At 37.4% G+C, this 21,437-nt stretch overlaps 1 protein-coding gene across 3 annotated transcripts in view; it reads left to right on the forward strand.

Annotated features, from left to right (window-relative positions):
• Positions 1-13,502, forward strand: part of PELI1 (pellino E3 ubiquitin protein ligase 1) — a 72,390-nt gene extending 58,888 nt beyond the window's left edge. For all 3 annotated transcript variants that reach the window (XM_079941385.1, XM_079941384.1, XM_079941386.1), the window contains exons 2-7: positions 1,072-1,211; positions 3,961-4,090; positions 7,666-7,767; positions 10,000-10,197; positions 10,288-10,476; positions 11,044-13,502. In XM_079941385.1, coding sequence (XP_079797511.1) covers positions 1,141-1,211; positions 3,961-4,090; positions 7,666-7,767; positions 10,000-10,197; positions 10,288-10,476; positions 11,044-11,610 — 1,257 coding nt within the window. In that variant the 5' untranslated portion in view covers positions 1,072-1,140 and the 3' untranslated portion in view covers positions 11,611-13,502. The remainder of the gene's footprint in view (positions 1-1,071; positions 1,212-3,960; positions 4,091-7,665; positions 7,768-9,999; positions 10,198-10,287; positions 10,477-11,043) is intronic.
• Positions 13,503-21,437: the final 7,935 nt, after the last annotated feature.

The following is a 21,437-nucleotide window of genomic DNA, read 5'->3' on the forward strand; positions in this document are numbered from 1 at the left end:
TCTGTTGATTATCTTTTTGCATTGTTTTAATTCTATCTAGTCCTTGATATAATAAGTGGGTTTTCTCTGAAACCTGGACATTTTTGTATTAAGTTCTGACACTGGATATTATCCAGACCTTCTATTTTCACTGGCTTTTCCTCACATTGCTCTGTCAGGGGAAGAGGGGGAGCCTCTTTGTTTTACTGCCAGGTGGACATGGAAGTCCAGGTTCCCTCCTCAGCCTCCATTGACACCTGAGGGAAGGAGGTCCTACTGAGTCCAGGATGGAAGTCCAGGCTCCCTGTGGTCTCCACTGACACCACTAGGGCATAGGAGGGGGCATGTTACTAGCCAACAGGCTAGAAGTGCTGGCTTTCTACTTGGCCTGCTCTGACACTACCTGTGGCAGGAGCAGGGCCAGGGCCAGGGGAGGTCAGGCTGCCTCATTATGGCCTCATGAGGTAGAAGTCTGGGCTCCCCACTCAGACCTTGCCGGTGAAGGTGGTGGTGGGGTCACAGTGTTTTCTGTGGTGTTGGCTGCAGTAGAGCAGTCATTGTCAAAAGTTTTCCGTCTTGCTAAGGCTGCCGTTTTCTTGTTCCTTCGATTAGGGAGGCCAGGCATTTGTCAGGTGTTTGTTTGTTTGTTTTTTCTGTCTGCCAGTTGGTATTTCCAGGTTGCTAGATTCTTCAGCTCCAAGTCTGGGATTATATTAGGCAAAAAGAAAACCCAGAGAACTCGCCACTGAGTCGTTCCTTGAGGCCCAGAGGCCCTAACTATTCTGCCTTCTCTCTACTTCTCGGAGTCTTCTCATGTATTATATATAATGTCCAGGGTTTTTAGTTATAATTAACAGAAATAGTAGGGAAAATAATGTCTACTTCATCTTCCTGGAGCCAGAAGTTGCTAAATTTACATTTTTAATGTATTTAAACGGTTATATCAAATATATAACCATTATTGAGGAAAATGTCACCTACTTTATATATTACGTACATAATATTGTGCTCACAAAGACTGCTAGAAAAGAACATCTTTATTTAAACTGAAATTCATTGTTCAAATTATTAATGAAAACTTTTCCCCTCTAGGAAATAATGCAAAAGGTGTCCCAAGGCTCCTGACCAGTGAACAGAGATTTGAGAAAAACAGCCAAGCTCATGTTTTCTCCTGATCAAGAAAATCATCCATCCAAAGCACCAGTAAAATACGGTGAACTCATTGTCTTAGGGTAAGGTTTCTCCATCTGATGAGCATATAATTGAATGATATATGGTAACTTGAACATCTAGGTTGAAAGTACCTTTTTTAGAATTTATATCCTACCTATTTCCAAAGAGTATTTAAAGCTACAGAATAATATTACCAAATCAAGAAACTCGTTTAATTCTCATTTTAATATCATCTTTTATAAGTACTCAAATGCTACATAAACTCTGCCTCACCCTCACCCCTAGAAAGGACAGACCTTAAAGATGAAGTAAAAGAGGTATTTGTCTGAAGTCACATAGCCAGTCCATTTGTCTTTCCTGTCCCTTTTAGAAAACTTGCCTCAGCTGACTTTACCAGAAATCCCCTCTTTGCTTAGGTGATTTCATGTAGGTTAGTATTTATTTATTCCTTTCCCCTCTGAGGTAGTTGCTGCTTTGTGCTTATAGTCCTGTACTTGAAGAAAAGAGTTGTATAGACATGACGATATGATGATTCTGCAGCCAGGACCTTGCTACTTGTTTACTTCAAAAGTAATCTCATCCATTCAACTCACACAGATATAATCTGTGATTGAGGAATAGATGATTCCATTTTTATTCAATCTAAACTTGCCACTGCTGTCAAAATGGAGACACAGTGTTACTCTGTTTACTAGAGATCTCAGAAACTAGAAATTGTGAAATTTACTTTCCCCCTACTGTTTCTCTCCTGCCTAAAAAGCGGCTCTAGACATTATAACATGTTTTAGAATCAGGTTGGTGCAAATCTTCTTTAAATGAGAATGTGTCCATTGTTTCAGATAAGAAAGTAAGAAAAACTGGGGAGATAATATGGCATTACTGAGCTTGACTAGAAGCCAGGAATCCTGGATTCCAGTGCTTATTCCAACACTGCTAGCTGTATGGCCTTAGGCAAGTCAGTTAACCATTCTGGGCCTTAGTTTACTCTTCTGTAAAATGACAGTTAGACAAGATCATCTAAGGCCCTTTGAGATTAAAAAAAAAAAAAAAGCAGTTTTTTTCCCAAAAACAATTTAAAAGATTATAAACAATATAGTAACTACAATATTACAATTTCAAATCACATAGGTTTTGATGTATTAATGACAAACAGCTTTTAACCACCAAAAACTTTTCAAAGTTAAATTCTTCAGGAAATTTGAGTCATTTGAAGACTTAGAATTTAAAATTTAGTATATGGTTTAAACTGGCTTTTAGCCTAGCAGTTTCTCAGTTAATCTTATCAGTAGTAGTTGTCTCTGTACCTGGCACTTGGTATCTTAAAATGCAAATAATGCTTCGTCTCAACCCTCTAGAAGGAGAAGTCAAGCTGCATAAGGTTGTCAGTTTCATGCTGTTGCTCTTTAAAAAATGAGCTCTGAGCTGCTGGAACACAGTGTGGGAATAGAGAGCATATGTCCAGGAGAGGAACAAGGCAGGCTCTGGGTGGACAGTAGTGAGGGGCAGTGAAGAGCCCACAGTAGGTGGGCTGGGGCCAGCACGGCCTAGAATAGCAGACTTCATGCATTAGCTGCCGGCGCCACTCTGAACTTCCAGCAGGGGTTTTCTCCAGTAGAGTCAGAGTGTGTGACATTTTTATAAAGCTTCAGTGTAATTGCTGTATCTGACAGTCTTTGAGTAAACTCCCTTCCCTTCCTTGTCAGACACTAATATAGGCCATTTTACAAGTACATTCTCCTCCACCCTCAAAAGTGTCCCCATTCCTTGCCTCATTTTCCCCCAGATTAACCAACTGTAAATAAGAAACCATCAAACCAAAGATTTTTGTCGGGAGGTGAGGGGATAGTACATGAGGAGAGATTATGATTAAGCTACCGTTCATGGCGCAACGGTGCAGTAAAGAATGAAAAAAGAGTGACAGACACCTGGATTCCAATCCTAGCTTTGCCAGTGTCACTTGTGTGACCTTCAGGAAATAACGTAATTCCTCTGAGCCTCTGAGGAACTTAATTCCTCTGAGGGATAACTTAATTCCTAACCTGTAACAGTGGCTAGTGGTGCCAGTCTCGCAGTTTTTATGAGAATGGATTAAGGGAGGTGATGTGTGGAATAGAACCCACTAGTGCCTAATACATAGTAACACCAAAATGTTTTGAACTTTTTTCCTATTAGTTCAGTCCTTGCTTACTTGCTTAGCTTTAGGGCGTATATATGCTATCATGGAGAAATGGTCATAAGGTCTGAACAACAAAAGTATGTTTAACTGCCACCTAGTTACACTCAGGCAGGTTTTGCTGACATAATGTGAATGTGAGTGTGTACGTGGCAAGTAGCTGAGACTTAAACAAACCTAAAAATTCCTTATTTCAGAAGTTCAGCTATTTATAAAGTGTTTGGTTCATAGTTAAAGGAGATTATATTGTACTTTTAAAGGTTGTATTAGCACATGCAAACATTCACCTTTTTAAAAAAATAGAATGAGTCATAAGAAGTCAGATATGCCATTAATCAGCTCTTGATTATCTTGAATAAAAGAGGGAAGGAAAATATAGATAATTCAAAGCTGTGTGTAATCCAAAAGGTACTTCTCTGTGACTTCGAATGTCACCAGAAGGAATCTCATTTTGTTTCACACTCAGGCAGCTGGTCTGAGGATCAGCAATTGCTAGAAGTTAATTCCAGACACATACAATCTGCTAATACATAATTAATTGGGGACTGATATCCTCTAAGACAGTGTAAAACATTTGTTTTAGAATTGGTGTGGTTCTTACATGAGATCCCCTAAACTTTTTTCTCCTCCATCAGGTATAATGGGTCTCTCCCAAACGGCGATAGAGGAAGGAGGAAAAGTAGGTTTGCTTTGTTTAAAAGACCTAAGGCAAATGGGGTGAAGCCCAGCACTGTGCATATTGCTTGTACTCCTCAGGCTGCAAAGGTAAAAAAAAAAAAAAAAAAAACACCCAAAAAATAAAAACTAAATGAATTAACTTGGAGAAATTGAAAGACTTGTACTTGCTGTTCATATTCTTCAGCATTCCCTTCACATTCTGTACCAGAAGCTTCCTTTTGTTTGGGTGGGAGACACTTTGGAGATACAATATCTGAAGAATTGCCATCTGGAAGAGCATAGGACTTTTTTTTTTTTTTTTTATAACAAACTGGGATCAGTGGGTGGAAATTAGAAGGAAATAATTCCTTTTTCTTATTAAAAAGGTGTGGGTGGGGTGGGGCCAGGGCTTTATGTAGTATTTGGAATTGTGAAACTCCCCTGAGAAGTAGGGTGTCCTGCTGTTACCAGAGAGACCCTGCCTGGGCTGGGCAGGGAATGTGGTTCATAATATTTGTATTCAGGTACTAGAAGCATGTTTGGATGGGGTGATTTTTTTTAACTAAAGATCCTATGGATGCTCTTGTTTTTATTTATTTTTTGTTTTATGATCCTCATGGCTTTTAGCATACTGCCTTGAACACAGTAGACCTGAATAATTATTAAATTGAATCAAAGCTATGAAAGCAAATACCCAATTGTGTCTATAATATAACTTCTCAATCTCCTGGCCTATTTAATGCTTCTCACCCCCTTTTTATTTCCCAACCAAGATCTCAAGAAGCTGGGCCACCATTTCGGGACCCTTGGGCTTTTCCTAGACAACAAGGGGGAATTTTCAGATCTTTACATTTCCTGTGAATTCCTCTACTTCCAATTTTATAACAGACTGAATTTGATACTGTGGTGAGTGAATAAAAATTACAAAGAGTTCTTAGACTTCTGGAAGTATCTATATCTTTAGCTAAGCAGCCCTAGAATGTATGTTAATATTACACCATCTGAGGTACATTTTTGTAGGTTTAATAAACGAGAGAGAAATTGGCATACAGTGCCTTGCTCTAGGTCACAGCTCTGGTCCCTGAAGTCAGTTGGATTTTTGGCTTTGTTTTATATCCAGTGTGGTGTCTAAACAAGAGATGTTATGCCTTGAGTAGTCTCCTCTTTTACTGTTCAAGAACCAGTGAATGTAGAAAAGGGACAATTTCTTTTAGGTGTTTCTTTCTGCTCCTTTGCAGAGAAGGGATGTGCTGATAAATAATAAGCAGGTGGTGGAGTGAAAGGCTTATTGATCCAATCTGAGGAGCTTCTTTCCAGTATTTCCCCACAGAAGTGCTCTTGACATTTTGGGTGTGCCAATTCTTCTTTATGCAGGACTGTCCTACATGTTGTAGGATATTTAATATTCTTGGTCCCCAGCCACTAAATGCCATTTAAGCCCTCAAATCATTGTGACAGCCAAAAAATGCACCTACGTATTTCCAAATTCCCCTTACACAGCTAATATTACCTCTGGTTGAGACCCACTATCAGAAATCTTTCTGATCCTTACTTCTGTAATTTCCTATTCTGTACTTTTCTTCATATTTTTACTGTCATGCTCCTAATGTTTCATTGTTGGCTCCTTTTCATCTTTACTAGGCAACAAGAATCTTAGGGGTCAAAAATTGACATTTTCCTCTTTCAATTTTGGAGGGATGTGGTAATGAGGTCATGAAGAAAACTAATTGTTTAGTCTGGCAGTCATCTGGGATGAGTGGTTAAACCCTGCCTTCCAGTCCAGTGAGAATTTGATGTAGTTCTTATTCTTAATCTAAGAGTAGATCTGATAGTTTAAAAAACAAGCAAACAGCAACAGAAAAAAACCAGGGCTTACAATCTCAAAGTACACAAAACCTTTGTTTTTAAATCCCTTTAGCCATTAAGAATTAACTTCCAGGGCTTCCCTGGTGGCGCAGTGGTTGAGAGTCGGCCTGCCGATGCAGGGGACGTGGGTTCGTACCCCAGTCCGGGAAGATCCCACATGCCGCGGAGCGGCTGGCCCCGTGAGCCATGGCCGCTGAGCCTGCGCGTCCTGAGCCTGTGCTCCGCAACGGGAGAGGCCACAACAGTGAGAGGCCCGCGTACCGCAAAAAAAAAAGAAAAGAAAAGAATTAACTTCCAAAATACTGAGCAATTCTTTCATTGAAAAATCAGCTGCTTAATGCTGAGTTAAAATAATTATAGGTTTTCAAACCTTTAAAACCATTTTGTAATGTTTATGAACACATAAATGTGTAGTAAAACATGTTAAGCACATGCATGGGAGTGACCTACACTGCACTCTTGAGGTTCAGTACCTCCACACAGAGAGGGGAGTAGGGAAGGACATGTAAGCAGCCTTCATTATATCTGCAGCTTAATTTCTTTTAAAAAGTCAGAAGCAGAAATGGCATTAGTAAGAATGATAAAGCTGGGTAGTTAGTACCCAGGTGTTTGTTTATTCTCTTTGTATATTTGAAAATTTCATGATCTTAATTATCTTAAAACTATGGGTTTAAGGCTTTATCTATTACAGATTAGCTACAGATTAAAACCAAGTAAAATTTTATAATGTCAAAGTTCTAATTAAGAAAGTTTTTTCATTTAGCCTCTTTACTGCCTATAGTCATTCTTCTGTGTCTTTCTGTTTTTTCTTTTATGCAACCTGTTTCCACTTCCTTTGTGCAGGTTTTTCCCCCTCTGCTATTATCGTCAACTCATATACATAGAAAACGCCTGAAAACAAAACTGAAAAGTTCTTTTTAGCAATGTTTTTAGTTTGGCATAAGTCAGAAGTACAGTCATAAGCATTGTATCCATTTCCTTTGGTATATTTAATCATTCTGTGAATTTTTCTGTATCTAGCCCAGCATATGGCAAATATTTGTCATCTATAAAGTCACAGAATGGCTAGGAAAACCAATTATCTCTGCTTATTTGTTAACTTTAAACCTCTTTGAGTTACTTTAAAAATAAGATTCCTCTTATCTTGCAAGATTTTGTATTTTCTCCTTATCAGAGCACTACTGAGTACTGCTTTCAGTTTCTACCTGGGATTTGGTTTCGATTACCTTATAATTTAAAATACTTATAATGGAGACTCAGATTGTATAATGTTTTTATACAGTGAACTTATGTTCTTACTCTATAATTGCTTCAGTGTACAGGCATACCTCAGATATATTTGGGGTTCAGTTCTAGACCACCACAATAAAGCAAATCACAACAAATTTTTTTGGTTTCCCAGTGCATATAAAAGTTATGTTTACACTATGCTGTATTCTACCAAGTGTGCAATAATAGTATTGTGTCTAAAAAAATAATGTATATACTTTAATTTAAAACTACTTTATTGCTAAAAAATGCTAACCATCATCTGACAATGCAGAGTTGCCACAAACCTTCAGTTTGTTAAAAAAAATACACAAAATCTGTGAAGCATAATAAAATGAGGTCTGCCTGAATTCTTCCGCATCCCACTTAACCTAAGAAACCACTGTCACAGCCGAGGTTACGCAAGAATTATTAATCTCTACCCTAAATTTCAGGGGGAAAATATGGTACACACATGATAAATAGATGACCTTTCTTTTTTTATGAAAAGATTATCTATTTTGATTGACCTACCTGCTAATTTTTGCTATTGATCTTTCCTTCCTTAGGCAATAAGCAACAAGGACCAGCATAGCATATCATACACCTTGTCTCGGGCCCAGACAGTGGTGGTTGAATATACTCATGACAGCAACACTGATATGTTTCAGGTATTGTAACATCTACATTTTTTTTTTTAAGTTAAAAACCTGTTGTAAGTGACTTGTGCTGTGGTCTGATTAAGGATTGTCATATTTGAATGCATTTCATTAAAACATATATTGATTTCTAAACCTCATATGTAGAAGTCCATGTAGCATGGTTAAAAGATGGGCTCTGAAATCAGAATTCCTGGTAAACATTACTTAGTTACTCTCTGCCACAGTTTCCTCCTATAAAGTGCAGATAATAGAACTTCCCTCAGGTGACTATTAGGAGGCTTAAATGTGTTAATACCTATAAAGTCCTCAGAACTGTGCCGGGTACCTGGTAAACTTAACTGGTAATATTAGTAGCTATAATAATTATTAGCTATTATTATCTAAAAAAAGGAGCCAAGAGATATTTTGTACACATTTATGATTTCTTTTTTGCTATTACTTGTCTCCTTCCTCTCTAGGCAACTGAAACTACAGGCAGTTTCTAACTGTTCACATCATATATGTGGAGTCAAACTTGCTTCTCAGCACATATTTGGTCAAAGCTATCGGCAATAACAGTTTTTATTTCTCTCATTCTTTGTACCAATCCAGTGCTGATGGTTTTATAAATTGATAGATGATAGAAAAGCTAAACCCAAAGACATAAGCAAAATTCATGATATCTTTTCCCTTAATATTGGGTTTTGTAAGGCCTTGGGCTTTTTTGAAACAAATGGGACATAAAGCACCTAATAATGTTGTTCTTATAATTGTAGTCCCAATGACATTTCAGTTTTTCTTTATTTTAAAGAATTAAATGAATATGAAAAGGCCTGGAGATGTCTTTGCTGTAGTCAGTAACAAAGTATTTCTTTAAAGTCACTATCCCCCACATCCTTTCAATGGAATGCTGAATTTTTTAGAACAGTAGAAATATTTTTAGTTCCAAAGGTCTGAGACCATTTTCTTTGGATATCATATTCTTAAAAATAAAGGGACATCCAATGTTACATTTTTTAAACAAAAAATTTCCCCCTAACACTATCCAAACTAAATAAAGACTTTGTACTTCGTGGCAGGATAAAAACACTGAAGAATTTTATCTAAAAGTGTGCTGATATAAGGAATTCTTAAAGCTCAACTATGCAAAGAATGACTTAAGAGTCATCATCTTTGTAAAGGGTCAATATTTTTTCTTAGTAACGGTATTCTTTAATTTTTATGATACTACTTTATAACAAATACATTAATGAACTGATTTCTAAATGTTTACTTTAAAACTCTGTGACATTTGTCACTTCTGTCATTTCTTCCACTGATTTCCTTTTTTCTTTTCAACATTCATCTTCCAAAATGAAATTAATTTATACTTGCTAGACCTTTGAAGATGTTTAGTTCACTGACACCTCACCCAGCAGAACTTTTCAGAGAGACAGAACCTTGTCTCTCTGAAACATGACCAAGAACGAGGAATAAAACAAAAAGGACATCTAGGCATATAAGATAAATGCCACAAAGTCCATGCACTTTTCCCTGCTCCCTGGAGAATCCCTTAGGCCATCACTAAGAACCTTTTGAAATACTATTCTTTGAAGTTTGGTTATTTGATTTCTCAACCCATGGCAGAATTAGAGTAACTGGTTAGAGGAGGGGTATGCTGCTAGAGACAAATATGCCCAACAGCAAGAAATGATAGCTGACAACCTGACAGAAAAGACACAAGAATCCTGTAAAGTATACATAAGACCTCAAAGCACGGCTTTGTAAGCCTTTAACATAAGGATCAGCGTTCCTCTACACCTTTAGAGCACCTGAAGACATCAGGGCAGCTCAGCTCAATATAAAGGTATTCATAGTATAATGTCCTGGAGTCATCATAAAAGATTTACTTTTATGTTCATTGTATTCTGTTAAGGAAACTAGAGTAATACATGGTAGACATATTTCTGTCCAAAGAGGTTAAAATTAAAATCTGCAGCCACCCAGAAATCTCAGCCATCCTAAACTTTTCATTCCCTGAGGTTTCATATATTCTGGGTTGTAAGTTCCTACTTAATTTTATGCTCTAAGTGATTACTACATCAGAGGGAATGTGACAGATTGGTTTTCAAGGGTATAGATGCCCCAGAGTTAAGTATGATAAGTTTGAGCATTAGAAATTTCAGAGGCTTAATGATTTCACCTTACTGTTTGTGCCTTTCTTGAGTGGATTTTCCATTGTGTTCCTTTGAATAGGTTTATAGATATTTGTTTTTCCCTTAGATTGGTCGGTCGACTGAAAGTCCCATTGACTTTGTAGTAACTGACACAGTTCCTGGAAGTCAAAGTAATTCTGATACACAGTCAGTGCAAAGCACCATATCAAGATTTGCCTGTAGAATTATATGTGAACGGAATCCCCCATTTACAGCACGGATTTATGCTGCAGGATTTGACTCATCAAAAAACATCTTTCTTGGGGTAAAAAGCTTTTTTCCTAAATGTTGCATTGTATGACCACTTCTATTTCTCAGTTATAAATAAACAGAAGATCACTATTTTTCCTACTAGGAGAAGGCTGCCAAATGGAAGACATCAGATGGACAGATGGATGGCTTGACCACCAATGGCGTTCTTGTTATGCATCCACGCAATGGGTTCACAGAAGACTCCAAGCCTGGAATATGGAGAGAAATATCAGTGTGTGGAAATGTATTCAGCCTGCGTGAAACCAGATCAGCTCAGCAGAGAGGGAAAATGGTAAGTAGCTTCTTTTTTAACAACAATAAACTCATAGGGTGAGTTGGACTGAGTGCATTACATATTCCCAAAAACTATTTAATCTTTTGCTGACACAGAGTACCAAGTATGGCTATCAAGTGCTGACAACCAAATACTATACCAGGAGGATAATATCTTAATGTTTCAATTAGAGCACTCTAAAAATTTATTCTTCTTTTATATTATGTTAATATATTTTAAAACCTAAGCTTTCCCAATTTAAACAGCACTCTGTGTATTTTCTACTTGTATCTATATATCTTTGACCAACATATTTACCAAATTGGAAATATTAAACTTACTGATTAGCCAGATGTTTTAATCATAAATTGTCTTTACTATAAAGCTGAAAAGAGATAAGTTACTGCTCAATATTTTATCCTTGATTTTCAAACCCATATTTTTCATGACGACCATTTGAGTTTCTTAAATAAACAACCAGAGGAAATCTTGATTCTTGAGTAAGGAGCACGTAAGACCAAAACTCTTAGGTAAAAATCCAAAACTCAGTGGTCAATGTGTTTTTTTGATTCTTTTTTCCTCTAGGTGGAAATTGAAACCAATCAGTTACAAGATGGCTCATTAATTGACCTCTGTGGTGCAACATTGCTGTGGCGTACTGCAGAAGGCCTTTCCCACACTCCTACCGTGAAGCATTTAGAAGCTTTAAGACAGGAAATCAATGCAGCACGACCTCAGTGCCCTGTAGGGTTCAACACACTAGCATTTCCTAGTATGAAGAGGAAAGATGTTGTTGATGAAAAGCAACCATGGGTGTATCTGAACTGCGGCCATGTGCATGGCTATCATAACTGGGGAAACAAAGAAGAACGTGATGGAAAAGATCGTGAATGTCCTATGTGTAGGTCTGTTGGTCCCTATGTCCCTCTGTGGCTTGGATGTGAAGCTGGATTTTATGTGGACGCCGGCCCTCCAACCCATGCGTTTAGCCCGTGTGGGCATGTGTGTTCAGAAAAGACAACTGCCTACTGGTCCCAGATCCCGCTTCCTCATGGTACTCATACTTTTCATGCAGCCTGTCCCTTTTGTGCACATCAGTTGGCTGGTGAACAAGGCTACATCAGACTTATTTTCCAAGGACCTCTAGACTAACAGACCATTGTCCTCCAGGACTACATTATACATTTATAAGCTAAGTGATTTGGGTTTTCCAACCTGTTGTCCACATCACAGTTTTTCTGCTCTGGTCATTTGCATTAAGATGAAGAATTTTTTTAAACATTTATAATAAATAGTAGCAATTTCTGAGCAAAAATCTGGGAAACTCAAGCAAAGGAATTTCCAAAAGTACCAGACTTCTGAATTCTGAGTTTTGAAAATATATTTTGAGGAGAAAAAGACATAGTCTAATTTGATGCCTTCATTTTAGTGTTTTGAATCACCCATCCTCAGTGCTGAAAAATTGTTTTGTATAACTGAGGGTACTGTTGGTTCAAACTATGTTAGTTTACAGTTTGTTGCAAACATTGTAAAATACAGCAACATGTATATTAACTTTTTTTCTATTTATCTTTATTATAGAAAATATCTTAGAATGTTCTTGGTAGGGTAGCATGGTAACGATGGTCTCACACTCTTGGTGTGAATGGTAGTTTAGCAAGCATAGCTCAAGGATTTGCAAAGTTAAGAAGAAGGACAAGAGAGCCTCTCTCCCCACCCCCATCTAAATATGAAATTTGGTAAATTAGAATACTTTGTAAAACAAAATTCATATTAATTACCATTATGTAAGAGGTGTTTGTTTTTAACCACATTGAAGATAATCGGGAAAGATTTTTTTCCTTAATGTTTCTCCCAAGTGTAGTACTATAACAAAAACTTAATGCTAAGAAACATTTCACATGCTCCTTTGAATATGCAATTTAATCTAGATTATCTATTTTTCTCCCATGATAACTAATCTGTTTTTAGTATCAGCAACATTTGGCAAGTTTATTTTTTAGATATAAACTGTGGTTCATCTGTTCACTGTTTCTAGAAAAAAAATCATTCCCATGAGAAAAAGCATAAATAACAAGAAAGGAGAGTGACTTGATTTGCTTTTAGAAAAAGAAATGCTTAATTAACTATCCTGTATTTGGACTTATTTAGGTAAGAAATTTAGAGATATAAAGGGTTGAATGACAACAGTGCTCTTTTTTTTTAATCTAACAGACCAGCCTTAACTGTGGGCTTGAATCCTAAAAGGACAGTTGCCACAGTGTGACTCAAGGAAATGCTTGGTTGGCAAATGAGCACCAGTGACAGCCAAATGGAGGGACATACTTGCATGGTCAGTTTATTCTCTAATTCCAGTAAGTTCTTTGCTTTCAGAAGCAAGAAAACATTTCTTCTCCCCTCCCCTACACCCCCCCTTTTTTTTTAACACACCACAAGGAAAGTATAGACAGTTGCACTACATCAAACTCTTTGTGACACTTGTAGAAATCAGTACACTTTTAGATTAGACAGAATCATTTTTTTAATCTTTTGTTTTCCTTTAGTTCGAAAAGTTGTATTATACTTAATTGACTCTAGCAAAATTTTGTATGTGGTAGCACAGCTTTAATTTATCCTATTACAGTGCTGTTCTGAATTTTCTTTTGGTTTTTAAAAAACAAAACCTGTTGCTTAGAAGCCATGAACTATTTTACTTTACTTCAACTTGTCAAAATTTCCTTGTTTTAAAAAATCATTTGGGTTCACTCAGGAAATGCATGTCAGGAAACTTTGTATTATAAGTTGACTAGTTGTGATGTATCAGTAACTGCTGTTACTCCTTTTTCAAAGAAATATAATTGATTTTGAAGTTTTCTAGATTGTCACATGCTTTGTGACTAATGCAAGGAAATCAAGTCCTGTGTTGTATTTGTTCTAGTCATTTCTATTCAGGCTATATATTGTAGCTGATTTTTATTTGCAATTAATTTATTCAAACTGAGTAAATACTTTTCAAAATAGATATTTGAATTTGCCTTTGTGAGTTCATTTTTGCATAACTGAGAATGGGAAAACAGAAGTGAAAACTTGTGGACAAATCTAGTCCACACTCCAAAGATATTCACTTGAAATAGATGAGGAGTTTGCATTTAATGTAACACTTTAAATCTCTGGTTCTCTTGGGAAAGCGTCTCTTACTTATCAATAGAGGAACTTCTTTAGTGGTTGAATAATTGAGGCCTTTCTCTAAGTCAAGCCCTGCTGGAGAGATGGCCTGTAGCAAGTTGCGTACTAGACCATTTAATAGTGCCTCAGTGATCATAAAAGGTTCATGTTCTTCCCAAGGTGCCTGAATTTCCTCCTACCAAGTAAGAAAAATCTGGTTCACTTTCTATCAAATTTAAGTTTTGAAAACTCAGGTAATTTAAATCTTTAGTCATACTTTTTCTGTTCAAGCATTTTAATTATTAGTTCTGTCATTTTGCCAATGCCTAACAGAATACTTTTACTTATTCAGTTGTATTAAGGGAATGTCAGTATTCTGGCCAAAGAGAAGAAGTTGTATTTAGGTCTCCTAAATACACTCTCAAGAAAGACAATCTTTATGACTCAATTCTTTTATCAAAGTGATCTTAATATCTAAATGTTCCTTACTTTGTACAGTGAATTAAATTTCCCTTCAACTAAAATGTTAGGGTCATGAAGCAAGACAGGGTAGATATCTAGAAAGAGGAGTCTTTCATCACGTTACCTTCTCGAAGCTGTGTTTGCTTACTTTCATGATATAAAAATCTTCTAGTACGTGTGAAACAGGATAGGAATAAATAATCATGTAAATATATAATTATATCTAACATGAGTACTCCCACTCCAGTCTTCCTTCAGAAGAGTGCCCCAAGAACCATGTGTGATGCGTGACCTTCTGACACATAGACTGAGTGAGGGCACCAGTGAAAGTCCATCCATTATTTCTTTAACTTTATAAAAAAAAATATAATTCCAACATGTTGACCCCTCATCCTAAGCGATCATCTTATGCTACCCCACTTTATAGACCACTGGCTGAAAGATCTGTGATCCATTCTTTGGTTTTTGTGTTCTAAGCATTAACCATGTAGCAAATCAGATCACCAAAATACTACATAACTGAACTGTATTACTCTATCTCCCACTCCCACTTTCAGAATTACTCCTATATAAGTATACTCTAAGGCCATGCCCTCAGAATTTTACCCACACATTCTTACAACGGATATTTGAATATCCACTGTGCAGACAAGCCCTGTTCTAACACTGGGTGATGTAGCAGGAAACAAAACAAAACAAAACCCTGCCTTCATGGGGTTACATTCTAGTGGGGAAGATGGAAATGAACATGAAAATGGAAAGACATATAGTAAGATAGTGAGCAGTTCTGAGGGACCGATAAAGCAGAAAAAGGAGATACAGAACGTCACGTGTGATGGGTGTGGGTGTGCGGAGTGTTTGCAGTATTAAATAGAGCAACAGAAAGCCCCGCTGGAAAGGTGGTATTTGAGTAAAGATCTGAAGGGAGTGGCTACTTAGGAGAAGAGCATTTAGGCAGAGGGAACACCAATTGCAAGGGTCCTGACACTTGGAACATTTCTGTAACAGCCAAGAGGCCAGTGTGGCCATGTGATGTGAAGCGAGAGGAGGAGCAGGTTAGGTCAAAGAGGTAAAGAGACAGAAGAAGTGGGGCATGGGGGTGGAACTAGATCTCAGAGAGCCTCCTGAGACTTTTGGCTTTTATTCTGAATGAGTGGGGGGCCTTAGGAGGATTTTGAACAGGGGAATGATGTGCTCAGACTTCGATTTTAATAGGATCCAAATAGGCTGAAGTGGAGCAGGGAGACCAGTTAGGAGACTGTTGCAGTAATCCTGGAGGAAAATGATGGCGACTTAGGTCAAAGCGTGGGGGCAGTGGAGCTGGTTTGAAAAGTAACCAGAATCTGGGTATGCTTTGAAGGCAGAGTTGATGATATTTGCAGCAGATCAGATATGGGGTGTGAAAGAACGAAGAGGAGTCAAGGATGACTTGGTTATTAGCCTGAATAACTAACTAGAAGGATCGAATTGTCATTTAGTGAAGTAGAGAACAGTTTGTGGAAGAGGGTGTACTGACTCTGGAACTTAGATTGAGACTCCTCTTAGATGAGGTATTTACCGAAAACTGTCTCTGCTTTTTTCTTTTCTTTGACTACTGTCAAAGTTCTTAATTATTATCATCAGTGTTCCCCATGTATCCTATGCTAGCTTAGAAACAAAAAAGTATTCCTCCTGATTAAGGGCCAGCTTCCTTTCATTGAAATAGAGAGTCAGGATACTTCTCATGTTTCTCCCTTTGCTTTGGCTGCCCTCTGAGGAAATGAAGTTCTGTTTTCAACTACAGTAACTTCCTTTAGCCAACTTGTTCTGATACAGTTTTTCTCCCATCTCGCTCATATACACCTTTTTCCTTAGCTCTTGCTTTTAAAAAAAATTCTCAGTTTTATTGAAGCTTAATATTTTGTTGCTTCAAATCCTTTCTGGCAGTGGCAGAGCACAGTTGTGTTTGTTTTAATTTTAATATTTAAATGTTAACGGAAAACAAAACTCTTAAACCTATTTTGTAAGTCCAGATTTTAATATCCAGCTTCCCTTAAGGAAATATGCCTGTCTTTGATAATATTGTCAGCAGAAAATGCAGTAAAGAAGATCAAAAGAGTTCTTCTAGTAATCATTGTAAAATATCAGGTCCAAACATTCTGTTACATGATATGATGGGAATGCTGGTTTGTTTAGACTGACATTAGATTGTAAACCCAGCTATGTATGCTAAACTACAGCATAAAAATTCCTCACAGCTAACATTTGAGCGTTTGCTATGTGCCAAGCACTGTTTTAAATGTATCATTCTAAGTATATTACTGATTTTATTTAAAACTCAAAACAACCCTTTGAGAGAGGAACTATTATCTCCATTTTATTTATTTTTTAATTTTTATTGGACTATAGTTGATTTACAATGCTGTGTTAGTTTCTGCTGTACAGCAAAGTGAATCAGTTAAATGTATATATATATGTGTGTGTGTATATATGTGTGTGTGTATATATGTGTGTGTGTATATATGTGTGTGTGTATATGTGTGTGTGTGTGTGTATATATATATATATATATGTATGTATGTATGTATCTCCACTCTTTTTAGTTTCTTTCCCCATATAGGTCATTACAAAGTATTGAGTAGAGTTCCCTGTGCTCTACAGTAGGTACTTATTAGTTATCTGTTTTGTATGTAGTAGTATGTATATGTCAATCCCAATATCCCAGTTTGTCCCTCCCCCACCTTACCCTCTGGTAACCATAAGTTTGTTTTCTATATCTGTATGTCTCCATTTACAATAGAAACCAGACACAGCAGTGTCTAGTAACTTACCCAAGGTCCACATGGCTCGTCACTAGAGGAGTCAAAATTTGAACCTCGGAAGTCTTGCTCCATACCTGTGTACACAGGCGCTACATTTTACTGTCCGCCCCCCACCCTTAATGGAATTTGAAGTCTTTTTTAAAATCAATTTTAAACAATTTTTCAAAAATGATTTAAGGTGGCTTATAAAAATTATAATTAAGAACGTTAAACATCAATAGTAAAAATTTTGGGAAGAACAAAAGTAAAAGAATTTGGTATTATAACAAAGTAAGATAGAATCAGCATTGGCATGAGTACACAAGTAGATTTAATGAAGGCCTGTAAACTTGCTAAAGGTGAGTCACAAATCGATTTAGTGCCAAGGTGTTTAGTAGGTTATTCAATAGGGGAACATGATCAGTTACAAGATCCAGGCAGCTGCCTGGAAGGTAGCAACACATCCACTGCTACAGAAACTTGTAATCATTTCTGGTCCTGCAAGCAGAGAAATTCACATTCAGGAAGCAGTGCCATTCCTTCATATAAGTAGATTCATGCAGTATTTTTCTTCCTGTGACTCACTTATTTCATTTAGCATAATGTCCTGAAGGTTCATCCATGTTGTTGCATATTGCAGAATTTACTTCTTTTTTAAGGCTGAATAGTATTCCAGACTATGTGTGTGTGTGTGTGTGTGTGTGTATTTATTTACTTTATCCATTTATCTGTCAGACATACAGTTTGTTCCACTTCCTGACTCTTGTGAATAGTGCTGCAGTGAACAGGGAGTGCTAATATCTCTTCAAGATTCTGATTTCAGTTCTTCTGGTTAAATACCCAGAAATGGGATTGCTGGATCATATGGTAGTTTTGCTTTCCGTAGAGGCTGCACCATTTTACATTCCCACCAACAGTGGGCAGAGGTTCCAGTTTCTCCAACTCCTCGCCAATACTTTGTCATCTTTTGTTTTTTGATAATAGCAACCTGACAGGTGTGAAGTGATATCTTTTTGTGGTTTTGATTTGCATTTCCCTGATGATTAGTGGCATTGAGCATTTTTTCCTATACTTGTTGGCCATCTGTATGTCGTCTTTAGAGAAATGGCTATTCAAGTGCTTAGTCCATTTTTTAATCAGGTTATTAGTTTATTTTACTATTGAGTTATAAGAGTTTCTTATATACATGGTTTGCAAATATTTTCTCCTATTCCATAGGAGAAAATTTTTCATTCTGTTGTTTCCTTTGCTGTGTAGAAGCTTCTTAGTATGTCCCACTTGTGTATTTTTGTTTTTGTTGCCTGTGCTTTTGGTGTCATATCTGCTGCTTCCGCACTTTAATGATGGAACACATTGAAAGAATTCTTTCCCAGGTTGATAAAGGGCTGTCATGGTACCTGGCACATGTAGATGCTCAAAAACTATTTCTTATATAATTATAGAAAACTGTTAGAACTCTGAACTGTTAAGCTATCCAAACAGTCTGAGTAGAAGCATTAACAAAAACAGTCAAAAGAATGAAGGTTACAGAAGCTGTTTATTTAATCAGAAAATGTGTTTTCATTGGTCAAAAAGACAAAAATGGAAAAGGTGGAGGTATGGCAAAAAGTAACAATTACTAGAAGGTTGACAGGGCAACAAGGAGAAAACCCATGGGTGGTGTCAGAAGACAACAAAAAATATTATCCTGGAGAAGAGAGAAGAAATATCAATTATAGCCCAAAAGTATGTCATCCAGAAATTCAAGGTTTTGAGCCTTTTATTGGTTGGGGAAGACACAGAAAACAGCCAAGATTGAAAGGGAAAGTTAAGATCTACCCACCTTAGAATTTCCTAAAGTTTTACTATATCATATTCCTGTATAACTATTAATAAAAATATAGAATATAAACTAGAAGGGATCTTGGCAATTAAGTTACAGGTGAGAAACCAAGGCCTTGTTAGGTAGTAGCTACCAACTGATAAATCCGGCACTAGAAGCTCGGTCCCCTGTGTCCCCTAACAGTCTAAATTATCATGAACTTGAGTCACCAAGATTCAGTTAAATTCCCATGTTTTGTTTGTTGAAGCAGAGATTAAGTACATGCACTTTAATCATTTTTCTTTTTAAATTCAAAGTGTCAGCAGAGTTAAAACATCAACTCTCATTGTCATGTAAACAATGGCTCCCAAATGTAGGGGATGGTCTGTTTCAGAATTCTTTTCCTTAAAAGGTTATCTAGTTTGGAAATGAAAGATAAGAGTAGGGAAAGAAAATCAAGAGTTGTTCAGTAGTGTCGCTTATAGCCATTTGGCCTGTACGTGAAACATTCAGCCAACAAGAGCGCTCACTCAGTGACAGGGCACTTATTTTACTTTTCTATTTATTGTGAAGTTAGCACAGTTGTTTTGCATACCGCACCTGTGCAGGAATGCAACACATTCTGATACCCTTCACTTTCAGTAGGCTTCTTTTTCAGTTGACCTTTGGAAAAATAAGTTATTTGAAGTGGTGATTGTAATGTCTCATTAAAATGTTAAAATTACTGTATTGTCAAGCAACTCAGAATTTTTCTTGGTCCACAATGTAATTGAATAATAATAGCAACCGAAACCCTAAGTGCTCATAAAGTTATCTTAATCTTGAATCATGAGGGGCAAATCTTTAGGTGGAGAGAGAGGAGTTAAATTGGGCTAGGTGTACAGACACAAGAAAAGGAACTTCCACAAGAAAGGCTGTCAGAGGCCTGTAGGTGGTAGGAGCTCCCAAAGAAGGGATGGGCTCTGGTGACAGCTGAGAGGGGTAATGGGAGGAATTCCCCACTGTGGGTCTTGGTAACATGTTAGGATCCTAAGGCAGTTACTTCCAAAGTTGAGTTTGCACAGGGATTGGGAGTGGGAAGTTAGAGGACTTGTGGCCCCCAACAGAGAAAGCATAGTAATTATCCTGATGTCCAGGTGTGGAAATTATGGGCAGGAATCATTACATCCAGAGACAGGCAATTTCTTGGATTCCCCCTTCACCACCACTGCCTCTCTCTCAATCAGTTTCTCTCTCTCCCTCTCTCCTTACCCCCCTCCCCACACCCCAACACCTGCTCCCAATTTTGGAATAAGTATAGCTCCTCATGATGACTTTTTGAAAGAAACAGTGTTCACTTGAGTGTGTAAATTCTGACAAGTTTGTTAGTGTAATTTCTATATTAGTCACATTGAATGAATGCAAATGTTAGTTGTATTTTTGATTGATTTTATTCAGAGCACTCAACCGTGGCAAGAAGCCCTGAGTCAGGTGTACTATGCACAGTTGGTATTTAGTTGTAGAGGTAACGTAATATAACTATGACGTGATACTTGTGAGGTGATGAAATGAAAGTCAAAGATACTACTATTGGGATGTGGCCTTTCGCAGAGAAGCCCTAAAAGAACGTTTACTGCTTTGGTACGTGTTATAGGATTTTTAAAGTTTGAAAGTTAACAATCAAGAGTTTGTTTGAAGATGCTTTTATGGTTTCATTATTGCTACTGACTTCAAATATGGCCATATTTATTTACCAAAGTGTTTTAATTCCTTTTTAAATACAAAAGAGCCATTGAAAATGTCTGGGTGGAATTTCACAAAAACAAGGAATTCTTCAGACAAGGCACGAGTCCAAGCCTTAATCCAGTCTGGCCTCGGATACCAGTCCTCAGATGTTCCTTTATCAGAGTCAGTAACAATGGGCAGTTATTCACTGTAAATAAACTAGAGCCTAAGTGAGTGAGGGGAGTGAGAAAATATCAAGCTATACAGTCGCTTTGGAGAGGATCTAATTATACTAAAGCCAGTATTTCCTGTAATTTTGTAACATACTTTTATGTTTAACTCCTTGGCTCTATCTGTAGTCATGAATCTTATTACCTGATATCTATCTGTGGTCATGAATCTTGTTACCTGATATCCTATGGGAAAAGAAAATCCAACCCTTTGACATCAGTTAATTAATACTCGTTCTACCTCATCTTAGTTCCTAAGGACTTTGGTGCTGGTCCTATGTGTGGAACTAGACTTGTAAGAGCAGATGGTCCCAGGCTAAGAAATTTATGGGTCTCTTCAGTTGGGGAGCTCAGCAGCTTCTTTGATATACAACAAAGTCAAAGAATTTTAAATGAATTATAAAGCTATCTTCAGGGCTTCCCTGGTGGCGCAGTGGTTGAGAGTCTGCCTGCCGATGCAGGGGACACGGGTTCGTGCCCCAGTCCGGGAAGATCCCACATGCCGCGGAGCGGCTGTGCCCATGAGCCATGGCCACTGAGCCTGCGCATCCTGAGCCATTGTCCGCAATGGGAGAGGCCACAACAGTGAGAGGCCCGCGTACCGGAAAAAAAAAAAAAAAAAAAAAAAGCTATCTTCAGTGACCTTTTTAATCATTCAATGGCTAAAGGAAAGGATATTCCAAACTATTCATAGCCAAAACATCCCTGAAAGGGTATAGTTTGGGGGACAGTTCAGAGCAGTGACCCAACATGTCAAATTCCCTAACATCAAATTCCAAGGAACTTGTCTCTATGAGCCTTTGTTGGAATTTAATTATATGTTGACCTGTGACACCAGTTTGAACATCTTTTTGATCT

This window comes from Stenella coeruleoalba (assembly GCF_951394435.1).
Source record: "Stenella coeruleoalba genome assembly, chromosome: 13".
Classification (NCBI taxonomy): Eukaryota; Metazoa; Chordata; class Mammalia; order Artiodactyla; family Delphinidae; genus Stenella; species Stenella coeruleoalba.